The sequence below is a fragment of the Acanthochromis polyacanthus genome, chromosome 9 (genome assembly GCF_021347895.1).
Source record: "Acanthochromis polyacanthus isolate Apoly-LR-REF ecotype Palm Island chromosome 9, KAUST_Apoly_ChrSc, whole genome shotgun sequence".
Taxonomy (NCBI): domain Eukaryota; kingdom Metazoa; phylum Chordata; class Actinopteri; family Pomacentridae; genus Acanthochromis; species Acanthochromis polyacanthus.
Window position 1 is genome coordinate 37,250,517 of NC_067121.1, and position 13,292 is coordinate 37,263,808.

At 37.1% G+C, this 13,292-nt stretch overlaps 1 protein-coding gene across 1 annotated transcript; it reads right to left on the minus strand.

Moving 5' to 3' along the window:
* Nucleotides 1-1,538: 1,538 nt before the first annotated feature.
* On the minus strand, nt 1,539-8,461 carry LOC110965227 (LIM/homeobox protein Lhx8-like). The gene is made up of 8 exons (XM_022214168.2): nt 8,387-8,461; nt 8,025-8,177; nt 6,725-6,846; nt 5,663-5,883; nt 4,343-4,446; nt 3,670-3,765; nt 2,865-3,042; nt 1,539-2,605 (listed from the first exon to the last, which is right to left on the minus strand). The coding sequence occupies exons 1-8, from the start codon at nt 8,459-8,461 to the stop codon at nt 2,529-2,531; spliced, it is 1,026 nt and encodes a 341-aa protein (XP_022069860.1). The 3' UTR covers nt 1,539-2,528.
* Between the last annotated feature and the right edge of the window lie 4,831 nt (nt 8,462-13,292).

The following is a 13,292-nucleotide window of genomic DNA, read 5'->3' on the forward strand; positions in this document are numbered from 1 at the left end:
GTCTGTCTGTCTGTCATTTCAACTTCTTCGGCATAATAATGTCATAATAAATGTATGAATTCATTAGTTATGTCCAGTATTTGTGCTTTTTGAGTATGTTCAAGATTTTATTTTCAAAGTCACTTGTGCCAAATTTGTAAAAAAAAAAAATAAATGAATAATAATGAAATAAAAATTTTAAACAATCCCACCAGGGGTTCAAAAGAAATTACCTTCACTACAATGGGATGGACAGAGTGATGCATGAAGAGATGGTTGCGCAGCTAAATATAACACCTGCAACCTGTCCTGTCACCATTGTGGAGGCATAAAAATGTAAACAACGCACCCAACCATCCACATGGTGTAAAAGACCTTCTACCATTGCTCCATGGTCCAGTTCTGACCAGTAACTCTTCTATGAGATTGGACAACATAGGCAAGCCTTCTCTCTCCACAGTATCTCCTGTTGCTGGTCCACTTTGGTAGGTACTAACCACTGCATACCAGGAACACTTCACAGGAGCTGGTGTTTTATTAATGTTCGACACGTGCCCATTTTTCCTGCTTTCAGCACATCAACTTCAGGAATTGACTGCTCACTTGTGTCCTAATATGTCAACTCTTGACATGGCATTGTAACGCGATGCTCAGTGTTGTTTTCTTCATCTGTAAGTGTTTTTAATGTTGTTGCTGATCGGTGTAGACTAATTTAGAACGTCATTAGTGAGTAACAGGTGGAACCTATCTTATTTAAACCTCTGACATCTAGGATCTGATCTGAAGTGTGTAATGACATCGTGCCAAGAGCTAAACTATCTCGAGCTTTTTAAGACCTTCAGAAAAAAAAAGAAAAAAAAAAAAAAAAAGAGTGTGGGTACTTTTGAGTTTAGCAAAGGATCTGAAAAGATCTTCAACTTAGGTGCCTGACAAGTAGAATGTTCAGCACCTTTGACAACTTACCAAAGTACTTCTGTGGATAGAGGCAGGCTCAGTGTTAATCGCCTCTTCATGTAATCTCAGACTGAGCCCAAGAAGCTGACAAGAGTTTTGTTGGAGGTAAGCCCATCTGTTTCACTGTTCCTTGTTCTTTACTTTGTCTCAAGATAGTTCTCCACCTCCCTGAAGTTCTTCCACTGAATTGTCTCAAACTTTTGTCCAGCACCATCAAACAATCGAAAGTTGCGTTAGTGTTGGCCTTTGTGAATATTATCTGAAATTGTACATGTTCCTCAGCTCTGCCTGAGCAGTTTTTGTGGTGTGGTAAGGAACATTGTTCTGCTGGTGGAGGTCACTGGAATAAAGGAGTGGATTCTTGATCTGCAACTACATTTTAGTCTGCTGATTTGTGTACCTGAAGTATAAAAGCATTGACATAATGCACTTCAAGGAAAAGTTGGGATGCAACAATGTTAAAAATACAGAAAACTGCAAGATTCTAGTAGCAAAATAATGTTAGACAGTTTATTCTTTAACGTTGCATTGTCTGTCACTGCAAAGCAACTTGTACGATGTCAGATAAATGTACTCAAGTAAATACAGGTTTATCTGGATGTAGATGAAATATTTAGAGAATTGAAAGAACTGGTCCAACTACCCCCAAATTTTACATTTAGATGAACAAACATCAGTATAAGTACTGTCATACAACTATTGATATCCTTTTCACAGTAACCAATTCAAAGGAACAAATAAATTCTGCCAAGCAAAAAAACCAAACTTAGGGTGCATGAACTTGAATCCCCAACACCAAATATTAAACTTCATCTGTTTCCTGTGTGTAGGTATGACATGACATGAAATAACTTTCAAAATCTAAGGAAACATTTATAACTTGTTTTGTTTTCCATCTGTGCTCAACACATGCTGAACTGAAAAATAGCTTGGGTAATGTCATTTGCCCGGTATTAAAGTTGTTGTTTAATACACTGTAAATACATTGCACATGTTTTTCACACCAATAATACTGAAAGGAACAGTAGACTTTCTCCATGAATGTACCAATCTGTGGTTTTAATTTGCAGTACAATCCAATCCCAAATTTTCTAGTAGTATTTAGTCAGAAACAAAAAACATCCGATTTTCACTCTTATAGATGCCAAAACTGACATTTCCTCAGTTACAGTCTCAAAGCATAACATTTGACTCAAAACCAAATCGATTTTACATCGTTTTCCAGCAAAGTGCCTTATTCTCATCGAATCCTCCAAATAAATTAAATACAAAAAAATCTTAACACATATCAACAAAACTTTCATCTTACAAATATCAATATTTTACTTGACATTTTCAACTTATTCTCATCCACAACTCTCTGTCTGATAGAATGAAATTAATTCAGTGCCAACAAGTTGATTCTTCCAAGTGTCTGCTCACACGAGGCAGCAGTGAAAATTCAGTGCTATTCTTTCTCTGGACAGTTCCTAGATTTCAGCTGACCCAATCCTCGCAGGATTTTTTTTCTTTTTTTAAATTAAAGAGTAATGATGTGCTCTTCATCCTCCCATCAAACAATCAGCCTCAGTTCTTCTCAGGAGGCTAGCTGAAGTTCAGGCGTGGCTGACTGGTAGCTGCGGCAATGAATGGGATAGAAGTGGCTGAAGCAAAAGTGGATCTGGAGTTTGGACTGGGGAAGTAAAATAAATAAAAAGTAATTAAAGAACCACAGACTGTTGATAGAAATCAGTAAGTTATTTCTTTAAGAACTGCTGTAACAATTAGAATTTATTAATCATGCACAATGGTGAAAATGTGAATCCTGCAGGTAGCACTCCTCTTATATCATCACACAGAATATTAATACAGCTAGGGCTGAGCTTACTGTGCATGGGCAGAGGAGCTCAGGTGTTTACTCTGGGTTTTTTAAAAGTGTAAGCACTTCTTACCGTCCATATAGGTCAGTGTCGTGAGGAGAGGTGCGTCTGGAGAGATATAGGTTGTATATTGAAGATCTTCCATCAACGGTGGTGTCAGCTGACCAGGAGCGAGAGACATCATGGCTGAAGAGGCAGCAGTCGGGCTGATGTGTTTCTTTTGACGAGCTCGACAGTTCTGGAACCAGACCTGAAAAGAAATGCACTGAATTTGTAGCTCGTCTTCGAGGTTTCACATTGAAAGGTGCACCTGCTGGTTCCAGAACACTTCATTGCTTGTTTTAGAAACAAAATACTAAAAAAAGTACTAACAGTGCAAAATACCCTGGACATCATATTAACATTAATAGACAGTGGAATTCTTCATCTTAAAATTTCCATTTTTGCTTGCAAGTTTTGACTCAATGAGTAGATTGTTTCAGTTTTTCCAGCTGTTAAAATGACCAAACAATCTAACAACAAAAGCAAATATCCTAATGATACTACTATGCTTTGAGGAAACGTGGCATGTACTTCAAACTAATAGTTCTAATTTAAATGCAGCTGCTAATTAGACTATTACAGAATCTGTAGGAGAGTAAAATTCTAGTTTAACAGGCTTATTTCAATTTACATTTTTAGAGCGCCGATGCACAAAATATGCCTGTTTTAGCTGCAGAGTTTAACTACGGGGTTTTTCCTACGGGTTCATCTTACAGATTCTTACTCTGAGGATTTATCCAGACTCAATTGCTGAAGTCAGTGTCTCAAATGGAATTTTAGAAAGGACTAATGGTTATGAGAGCAGTGCTCCTAAAGGCATTAACGGCTGTTTTACCTGAATAACCCTGCGGCTGAGACCAGTCCTCTCTGCCAGCTTCTGCAGAGTCTGAGCATCTGGGTTGTTATCTTTGGCAAACTGGGTTTGCATCACCTGCAGATGTAGAGATGACAGAGGTGGGCATGCGTAGGTTGGCTGGCATTTAAGTCCACTTTTATACTGTTAAAATAGATTTTCAAGAGTCCAATACACGGAATGTGCTCAGTATGTGCTCAAACATTACACGTTATCTGCCACTAGAGGGCAGGAACACATCAAAACAGAGTAAATTTAACTGGCTCAGACTTCTGTTAGGACTAACATGCAACATTCATTTAGAGTCATGCTTCTGTTCTGACAAACCAAAGTCAATTCCCCTCCTAACTCGGTTTTGTAGTAATATACTGATTAATTGCATGTATCAGTATATAAATGAAACACTGAAGTGCATTCATTAATTTCCTTCTGCTAGTTACAGTACAATATAATGGCATGCAACTATTACTTTAGTAGGAAACAGCATCAGTGAGCCAATAGCAGTGATATTACAGACAGACCAACATAATCCTTTTTTTTTATTACTCTAAAGACGGCGGTATGTGGCCTAACAGTGTAGTGGAAGCCAATTCACTGACTACAGTCAGAAGGAAAGGTGCAGCAGCAGTTAACACACAGAAATAGATGAACCTGCCTGTAACTGGTCCACGGTGAAGCTGGTCCTGGCCCTCTTAGCGGGTCTGGAGATGGAGCTGGAGTCGTCTTTGTCGGTCACCTCTTCCTCTACTTTTGGTTGCTCTTTTAGACAAAACACAAGGGGTCAATATACAGAATTTTTTGTAACATAGTTGACATTTTTGTTGTTTTCAGGTCTAAAATCAACATGGCCGCCTAGAACCAAACACCACATGGCATTTTTACAGAAAGATTATTCTAAAATATTCTATATACACAATTGAGTAAATTTGACAGATAGTTCTAAAGATGTTGTAGTAAACCTGTTGACATGACATAAATCCACAATTGACTCACACACTACTTTATATTAAGTAACTCAGAAAGCCTTGGAGTCTTGTCAGCGTTTTCTTAAAGAGGAAATGACATCATATGGAGCAGGTCATGTGATCTGGAATTAACACACTTCCTTGAGAGGTGTTTTTGTAATGGGGAACTTAGTTGGAAGTGATTTCTCGGACATAGATATAATTTGTTATTTTCCACATAAAATTTGATATATTGCCAAAAAAGAAATACCTGTCATGATTATCTCAACTTAATAAAAAGAGCACAATCAAAACAATTTTTGAATCAGCTCATTTTATTATTGTTTAGCTAATTAGAAGGTGGTTGTTGTTAAATTTGGATGTTATTTACTTGACATTTTAGTGATATCCAGTCATTTTTTATTAAGTGATTGTTTCCCATAATAAATAATGGAAGTTGCAAAGACATGATCATAATGAATATAAAAAACATTACTTTTTAAAATTTTAATTAAAAAAATAGGTGCAAGATAGATCCCAAGGACTTCAAAAGTCCCTCAATTATGTGTTGACCCCAAAGCATGTTAGTTTGAAACACCAGATCCACTTCAGATTAGATTCTTCTGCATGGAAAAGTGTCTTTGTTGTGTTTGTGATCAGGCTGTGCTTCAGTTTGTGCCTGCTAACATTTCCCCCCCCCATTTATTTTGTCATACAGAGTGGCAATGAGAACATTTGACTGTCTAGCTATTAAATAGGAGACTTCTTCCAGACAATCTTTAATTAACTGCAAAAGGCATAAACCACTCTGGTGAACAGAAGACTTGCAGTTTAGATGAGTTTGCTAGATTTTTGAAAAAGCATCACCTTTGGGAGCAAAGTCGGGATTATTCTGATTAATTGAGGCAAAACTGAATATCTAAAAGTGAAAGTGGGAACCTGTTTTATTTGACTTCATATTTTTGTGATGTAGTCTAGTGTGCAATATTGGTTTCATAATCCTTTTTGTTAAACTGAATCCATAAACTCACCGTTCTCCTTGGCACGTCTGAGATTGTCCATCATGATCTCGTAGTGCGGTCGGCAGAACACTCTGTTCTCCAGAAGTCCACATTCCTCCCCGGTGGAGAGCTGCCGCTTACAAGAGGTGCAGGAGAAACAGGCCAGGTGGAAGGTGCTTCCTCTGGCCCGACGCACCCAGTCGCTGGAGTGGATGTTACGGCCACAGCGAGCACAGCGGGTCCCATACCTCCTGAAGAGATGGAAAACAGGGAGAGCAGAGGACGAGTAAGCTCTGACGTTACGATAAGTCACAAATAGGTGATTATTAAATGACTCACAAACATTCAATAAAAGCATGTCACCTAAATGCAGACTTGGACACTAAAACACTCTGAATCAGCAACATCTGCTTTCCTTTCACAATAAAGCTGCAGTATACTGCCCTTCTTATCCCCATAGAGAATCGGATATGCCACGCTTCTCAACATCACAGCTTAGTCCAGATAACAGCTGTTCTCAGGCTTCATTTGGGATTTTTTATGAGTCATAAGTGTTTATATCCCATTCAGGCTTACTAATCCTATTGTTAACTGTTAGTCATAACATGAACAAAACCCAAATGACAGAGCGTTTCAAAACTGCTTGCAAAGTGAAAAAAAAAAAAGAGCTGAAGCTGCTGACTGCATTTCCTAATGTGCAGATGTCTATTAGATTATGCAAAATGTACAGACAAGTGCATTCAAATGCCCACAGCTCTGGAATAGAGATTTAAAATTAGCTTTGTACCTGTCAATTTATTAATCAGATGTTTGTTTTCGGAAGACCGTTTCCGATTGTAAGTCAGCACATCTCTTTTGTAATGATGTTTGAGTTCTTGTACGCACTGAGAGCATGTCACCGTTATTATATGGTCACATTAAAATGTTAAATCCAAATGACTACACAATTAAAAATATTTCCAAGTACTGATCTATAACAAGAAGCCCAATGAATGTATTCTTTCTGAGCTGGTTATCAAACTTTTTTTATATAATATACAGTAAATCTAAAAAAAGAGCTTGAATAAAGCCGAGATGTTGAGTTTAACATACCTGAAGTAGTCGAGTTTGCAGAAAACCTGTTTATCTTTGATGTAACAGCTCACATGTCGCCCCAGTGAGGTTTTACAAACACTGCACGAGAGGCAGCGCACGTGCCAGCACAAGTTGTTCACCTAGAAAAGAGGAGATTTAATCAGATCAGTAAATTAGAGAAATGTTTAATTGTATTTAGTATTTTTTTGTCCTTATCACTTGAGACAATAGAGGATGTTAAATTGCTAGTAATGTTGAAATTTTGCTCACCATAATTAAGATAAACTCAACTGTTTGTTCACTACAGTGGTCTTATGAGTTCAAAATTATTTAACAGCATATTTTTTGTACACTGAAGCATTAATATGAAGTTTAAGTTTTATGAAACCTTAGCCCCCGGACTACAGACTTTATCTTAGTCATTTTTAAAATAAAATATAAAAAATAAGCAGCATAACTCAAATTTCAAAAGAGTTAAAAAAAAAAGTCAAATTAATTTCATGCTGGAAAAAAAAAAATCACAGAAATGTTCACTTTTTCATTTTGAGTACAATGAAGCATAAATAAATTTAATCTATATTAAAATTTAGGAAACACTGAATTACACTCTGCATATTGCTCGTTTTTTAATTAGAAAAGTAGGAGCAGGATAATTTAATGCACACAAAGTTTTTTTATCATTATCAAATTTATTTTATGTTGCAGAAAATAATGTAGCAGAAATGAACTATTAATAGAGATTTTACTATTTAGGAACACATACTCAAATTCATGGTCCTTTTTAAACTTTATTTCATGCTCAACAAATTAAACAAGTAGCAGAAAAAAAGGAACATATGCTCTCAGTTATGGGCTGCATCTCAGTGACTTTAAGATACAAAAATAAGCTGCAGAACTCTAGATTAGGTTTTATTTTTAATCTCAATTGAATTTTAAATTAACTGAAAATCTGCCACAAATATTGTGAGCAGGAACGCCGAGATAGACCTATAAACAGGGGCTGGATTCCCCGACGCAGCGGCGTGGGTTCGAGTCCAGCTCACGGCCCTTTGCTAAAGGTAAATCTTATTTTTCTTTTCCCTGCTTTCCTGCCTGCCTTTCAACTTAACCTATCAAATAAATCCCTAAAAATGGCCAAAAACAACTTAAAAGAAATCTTGAAAGCAGCAATTACATCCCATTTTTAATTTATAAGCTTAGTTTGTCGAAAGAAATGACACAAAACAGCCTCAAAATATGGAAAACTTGAAATATTGTTATAATTTATGGGCTCTTAGTTTGCAGACTTGTTCTGTTATTTGTTTTGCATCAGTCTGACCTTCAGCAGGTATCTGTCCACGATCTCCAGGCCGCAGGAGGAGCACAGAGCCTTCCCCTGCAGGGAGGCCGAGGCGGAGGACAGAGAGGAGGAGGACAGCGAGGACGGAGAGTACGAGTCCTCCTCGAAGATATCATCCGGCCCGGAGGAGCCCTGACACGAACACAGGAAACCAACAGTTTATAAAAACTCTTCTGAAATTAAAAATGAGCTAAAAATTTAATTAAAGGACTGAAAAATCCAAAGGAAAGCAGAGGGGGGAGTTTAAAAAGTGCTTGTTTGGCCCTTATGTGTCACTTTCGGCCTCGACTCGTAGAACTTCAGGGGAGAATAAATGTTATTTTGTTATTTCTTAGACCTACTGTGTCGATAAAAACGTGCCCCTGCTGCAGCTGAGTGAAAACAGCCTCCGACGGTCCACTTTCTCCGTCCGACATGATGCCAGAAGCCTCAGTAAACCGCAGCTCAGCTCCAGTCCTTCATATTTCCATGGTAACCGAGCACCGACAGTGATCACCGGATATCTGCAGACGTGCCTGTTACTTTATTTTGTGTGTTTAACATATCATTGCTGATATATAGGATAAATAAAAAAAATAGCGTCTGGTGTTTAATTCTCCCTTCCTCTCTCGAGACCTGTCGGACATCGGCCTCACGCGCACACCTGACTCTCATCCGGTTGATTGTGTTGAGCAACGCACGTGCACCTGATGAGGAGCCGCAGGTGAATTTCTGGGTCAGCTGCTGTGATCGCGTGATCATCACACTCTGACATGTATGTTGTTAATATGCTGGATGGGAGCACAAACGTCACTGGAGGGAGATTTTATGTAGTTTATGAATGGAATCAAACTTCAGTATTTATTACAGTCTCAACTCAATCCATAAAAAACACACATGTCACTTAAAAACGTGTGCAATAATTGCCGGACTGGAAGGTTTATAAATGCAGCTGTTTACCACATCCTTGCTGCTATACTTGTGTACATACTTCCATATTTATTTGATTATATATGTGTGGAATGTCCTTTAGGAAAATATAATCTAGAATTCTGAATATATGGAATGAAACTCGGAATATAGGGTACTCATATTCAGACTTTCATGCTATATATTCCGAATTTCACTCCATATATTCAGAATTCCAGATTATATATACATTTTAATTCCCTAAATTGCATGCCATATATATGATTAAATACATACATATATATTGTATATTATGATTTCCAGTGACCTCAACAACTTGTGCTGCTGTGGTAAAAGAATGTCAACAAAATTCTGTTGTATTTTTATGTACATTGATAATAAAGGCATCTTATCATATCTTCTTATGTCTTTATTTTTTAGCCTTATTATCCTTCTGCATCCCTTGTCTTCCTTCTTGGATGCCTTGTATCTGATGCATCTATGCACCATTTAATCCTCATTAGGGTCATGGGTAGCAGGAGTCTATCCAGTCTATCACAGGGCTACATATAGAGACAAACAGTCACGCTCATATTCACACCACACCACAATTGAGAGTTACCAAGTAACCTCAGCATAACCTTGGCGACTGCCAAAAAGAAATGATCTGTATTTTTCAGTGCACAAAAGTAGTTTTTCAGTAGTTGCTTTAAAAAGAAATTTTGAAATGAGGAATATTTTCAATGCACCAACTGGTTTGTTCTGCAGTCAGCATGCAGTGAATTGTGTTCATAAATGAGCTGCTGACCTAATATACATGAATTTAAGAACAATACAAAGATACTTCTGTGTACTAAACAGTTACATATTCATCAAAAGTGTCCATATTTTATGCAAAAAGAGATTTCTATAGGAACAATTAATTCTAACCTGTTGGTTGATTAATGCTTTGACATTATGAGCTCTCAAACTGCACTGATTTTTTTTTTTTTAACAAAAGGGTACTTGAACAACTAGAGATGTTTTAGACTGTAGGAGGAAGCTGAGGAAACTCCGTGCACAAAGATCCTAGCTGCTGTTTATCTTACCTGAAGTGAATCACTGATGTGGAAAGGTGCCACATGCACTTTTTCAATAAAGTCACTTTCTGTATAATCACAAAGGCACAAAAGAAAGCTGAAAGGGGAATGACCATCAGAGTGTTGGTTCAGTAGTAACTCATCATATTTAACGAGAAAAGTTGCTAATAAATGCTTGGAAGCAGAATAGAATGGCCGAGCTGTCTTGTTGTATCCTCAATTTTGTCAGAAAAGGAGCAAACTCAAGCATAGAAACTCACTATTACATTAACAAAATTACATATTTTCCCTATTTTCTTTTGTTAAATGACTGATAATAGCTAGCAAAATCACAGAAAAGTTTTTTTTTTTGTTTACGAGGTAACCGTTAAAAATGTCCACATTAAAAGTCTTTGTTTTCATGGATAATTATTTGTTCTTCTTTTCCAGTGTCTGACTTTGAAATTGCACTATTTTTAATGCATTTAAATCAGCAAATATCTAATTTGTCTACAGATATAGGCTGTTCCTTGAAAAGCAAAATATATATTTTAAGGACTGAAAAACAAAACTGTGAGTTTACAGATTATTTGTGTTTTCTTAAATTCCTGATAATATCTAGTAAAATCACAGAAAACAGCTGTATTAATGTACATGTTGACTAGAAAAACACAACATAAAAACAGCTACAATTGAGATATTTGCTGTTATTTTCACAGTTTTTACATTATTTGAATATTTAACAATATTTAACTGCTTTTAAACTTATTTTTTCTGGCACCCTTGCTGCAACAGTTTTTAGTTTGTTTGTTTTTACATTTTTAAATAAAATTTATCATTATTTCTTCATAGTGTAAATAAATAAAATATTAGTCAAATCTACTTGGTGTGTGCTCATGTCAGAGGTCCTACTAGGTCCATCAGTAATTCTACAGCAGTTTTTCAAAATAAAAGTCGTCTGTGTGCTTTGTGAACACACATGCACGTGTTGTAAATATTAAGGGAGACGTTTCGCTTGCTTTCCCCTCTGAAATGTACACCTGCACGTGTAACAGGGTTTAGGTCTTGATTTCTATTTTTGCTAAGAGGAAAGTAGTACAGGTTGGCTGGAAGTAACTATGCAGAAAGACACACGCTTGTTTATGATCTCTCAGATAAATAGATGCATAAACCAAGCAGTGAACTTGTATAAAATAAATGTAATCAAGCTGTAATCGAGGAAATTGTAGACTGCAGGTTGTGGTATGACAATAGATTCACAGTTAACCCTAACCCCAATAAAACCCACACATTTTGATCAAAACAAAACAAAATAAAACAAAAAAATGACATTTTTTGAAAAAAATAGACTTATTTCTAGTTTAATTCCTTCTTACTCACTGCGCTGTTGGAGACACAGTTAAACATTTTCTTGCAGCATCCCCGTCCAGACAGATGTTTTAATTCCACAGCAGCAGCGTTAGTACAGCTTTACTTCTAGTTCTTATGACTCTGTCCTCTCACCACCTTTTGTGAGGGCCCGGCCTGTTTTTTCTGGGCATTTTAAACACCCCAGAGCACCTCCCCCTGTGCAGGCCTGCATGGACCCGCCTGCTGCAGCATCACTCAAAGGTTTACATCTGTACCGTGAGGATCGGATGGAACCTCGTTTTTCTTTCTGAGCTGGTCGTTAAAAGCAACAAAATGAGGCTCAATTATAAATTCAGCAAAGCAAGAACTTACAGGGGGCCCCAGATGTTCAGGGGCCCAAATATCAAGATGTATACTGGTGGATATGCATCTCAAATGGTGATAAATTCTACATTAAATCCTTTTTTTGTTAGTTTCTGTTGCTTGCATTTGTTGTGAAGTTGAGCAAAATCCTCTTCATAAATCACAGAAGGTGTGTCAGACATCCACTCAGAGTTATTTTAACTGCCAATACACCTGACATCTATTGTATTTTCTTTAATAATCTATCGTGTTTTCAGTGTATAAAATGAAAGAATGTGCAGAAAGAACTTATGAATGCAGGCAAATAGCTCAATAACTAAAATTTCAATCAAACTGTTCACATTTAAAAGGAGAATCTTTCACTTTTTTGCTTAAAAAATGACTCAAATGATTATTAAGTTATTAAAATTGCAACCTTTTCCGTTAACCAACTGATTTATAAACTGATCATCAGAGCCCTGCTTGCTTTCTTGGAGTCTGAGGACTGATTTAGGTTAACATTTGCAACAAATTTTCTCCCAGGACGAAGATAATTTCCTTTTTTTATTATTGTTGTGACAGTAAAAAGTTCAATTCAGGCTCAGACATTAAAATTCTACCATTAGAGACAGTCTCAGAAACATTGCAGTGCTATAAGAAGAAAAACTTGTCACCTTTCAAACACGTTTTCCTGTGAGAGGCGTTGAGGTTCGGTTTGCCTGCTCTGACTTTATCAGCATTCTGCATCTTTTCCTTTCTTTACCGTCGGGGACGCTATGAAAACAGCGCAGGTTATATTTGGGGACTGAATTCTATTTATGTAGACATCCACACTGTCTGACCAGCAGCAAAAGTTGTTGATTTAACCCTTTAAACCTGCTCACAGTTCAGTAGAACAACAGTTTGATGAATTAAATTACCTGCAACTGAGTCCAAGTAACACTCTGAGCCTCTATTGCTACAAATAAATACACATATTCTTGCGATATGTTGCATCATTTCCACAACAGCGATGATTTAACACATTCTGAGGACAAATTCATACCTATATTCCATTTCTATTCTCCGGTTTTATCCTCCGTTTCTGCAGAAAAGTGAGAGCTCTGCAGTATGAGAACTCTGTGAGACGTTAAGTGAAGATGATGGCGAACCAAAGACGGGGGTCACAGAGGCCTGAATGAAAACATTCTCAGAGGGCACTTTGTGAATGGAGAGGCAGGAGGCCGGGTCAAGAACCCCTCTGGGTCTTATCTGTGCACATGAAACCCAAAACCTCAGCCCCCTCAGCCATCCACAACTGGCTCTTTAAGGTGGAATTTAAGGGCTTGATGTGTGGTGCTGAGTGTGTAAAATATGCTTTTAAATATAATCTGAAAAGCTTCCACACAGCTAGAATGGCCACATTTAAAAAAAAAAAAAAAAAAAACAGGCCCTAAAACAAACCCTGATGTTGAATTTGTTAAATACAGGTCACAGCAAAACCTTTAGGGAATATTACTTTTAGCAGAATGTTAAGAACGCATTGTAAACAATATACAGCGGTTTGCAGTTCGATGTACACGAGCATTCATTCACCAGTAGAAATCAAAAAAGAGTACAAAGTATGAAA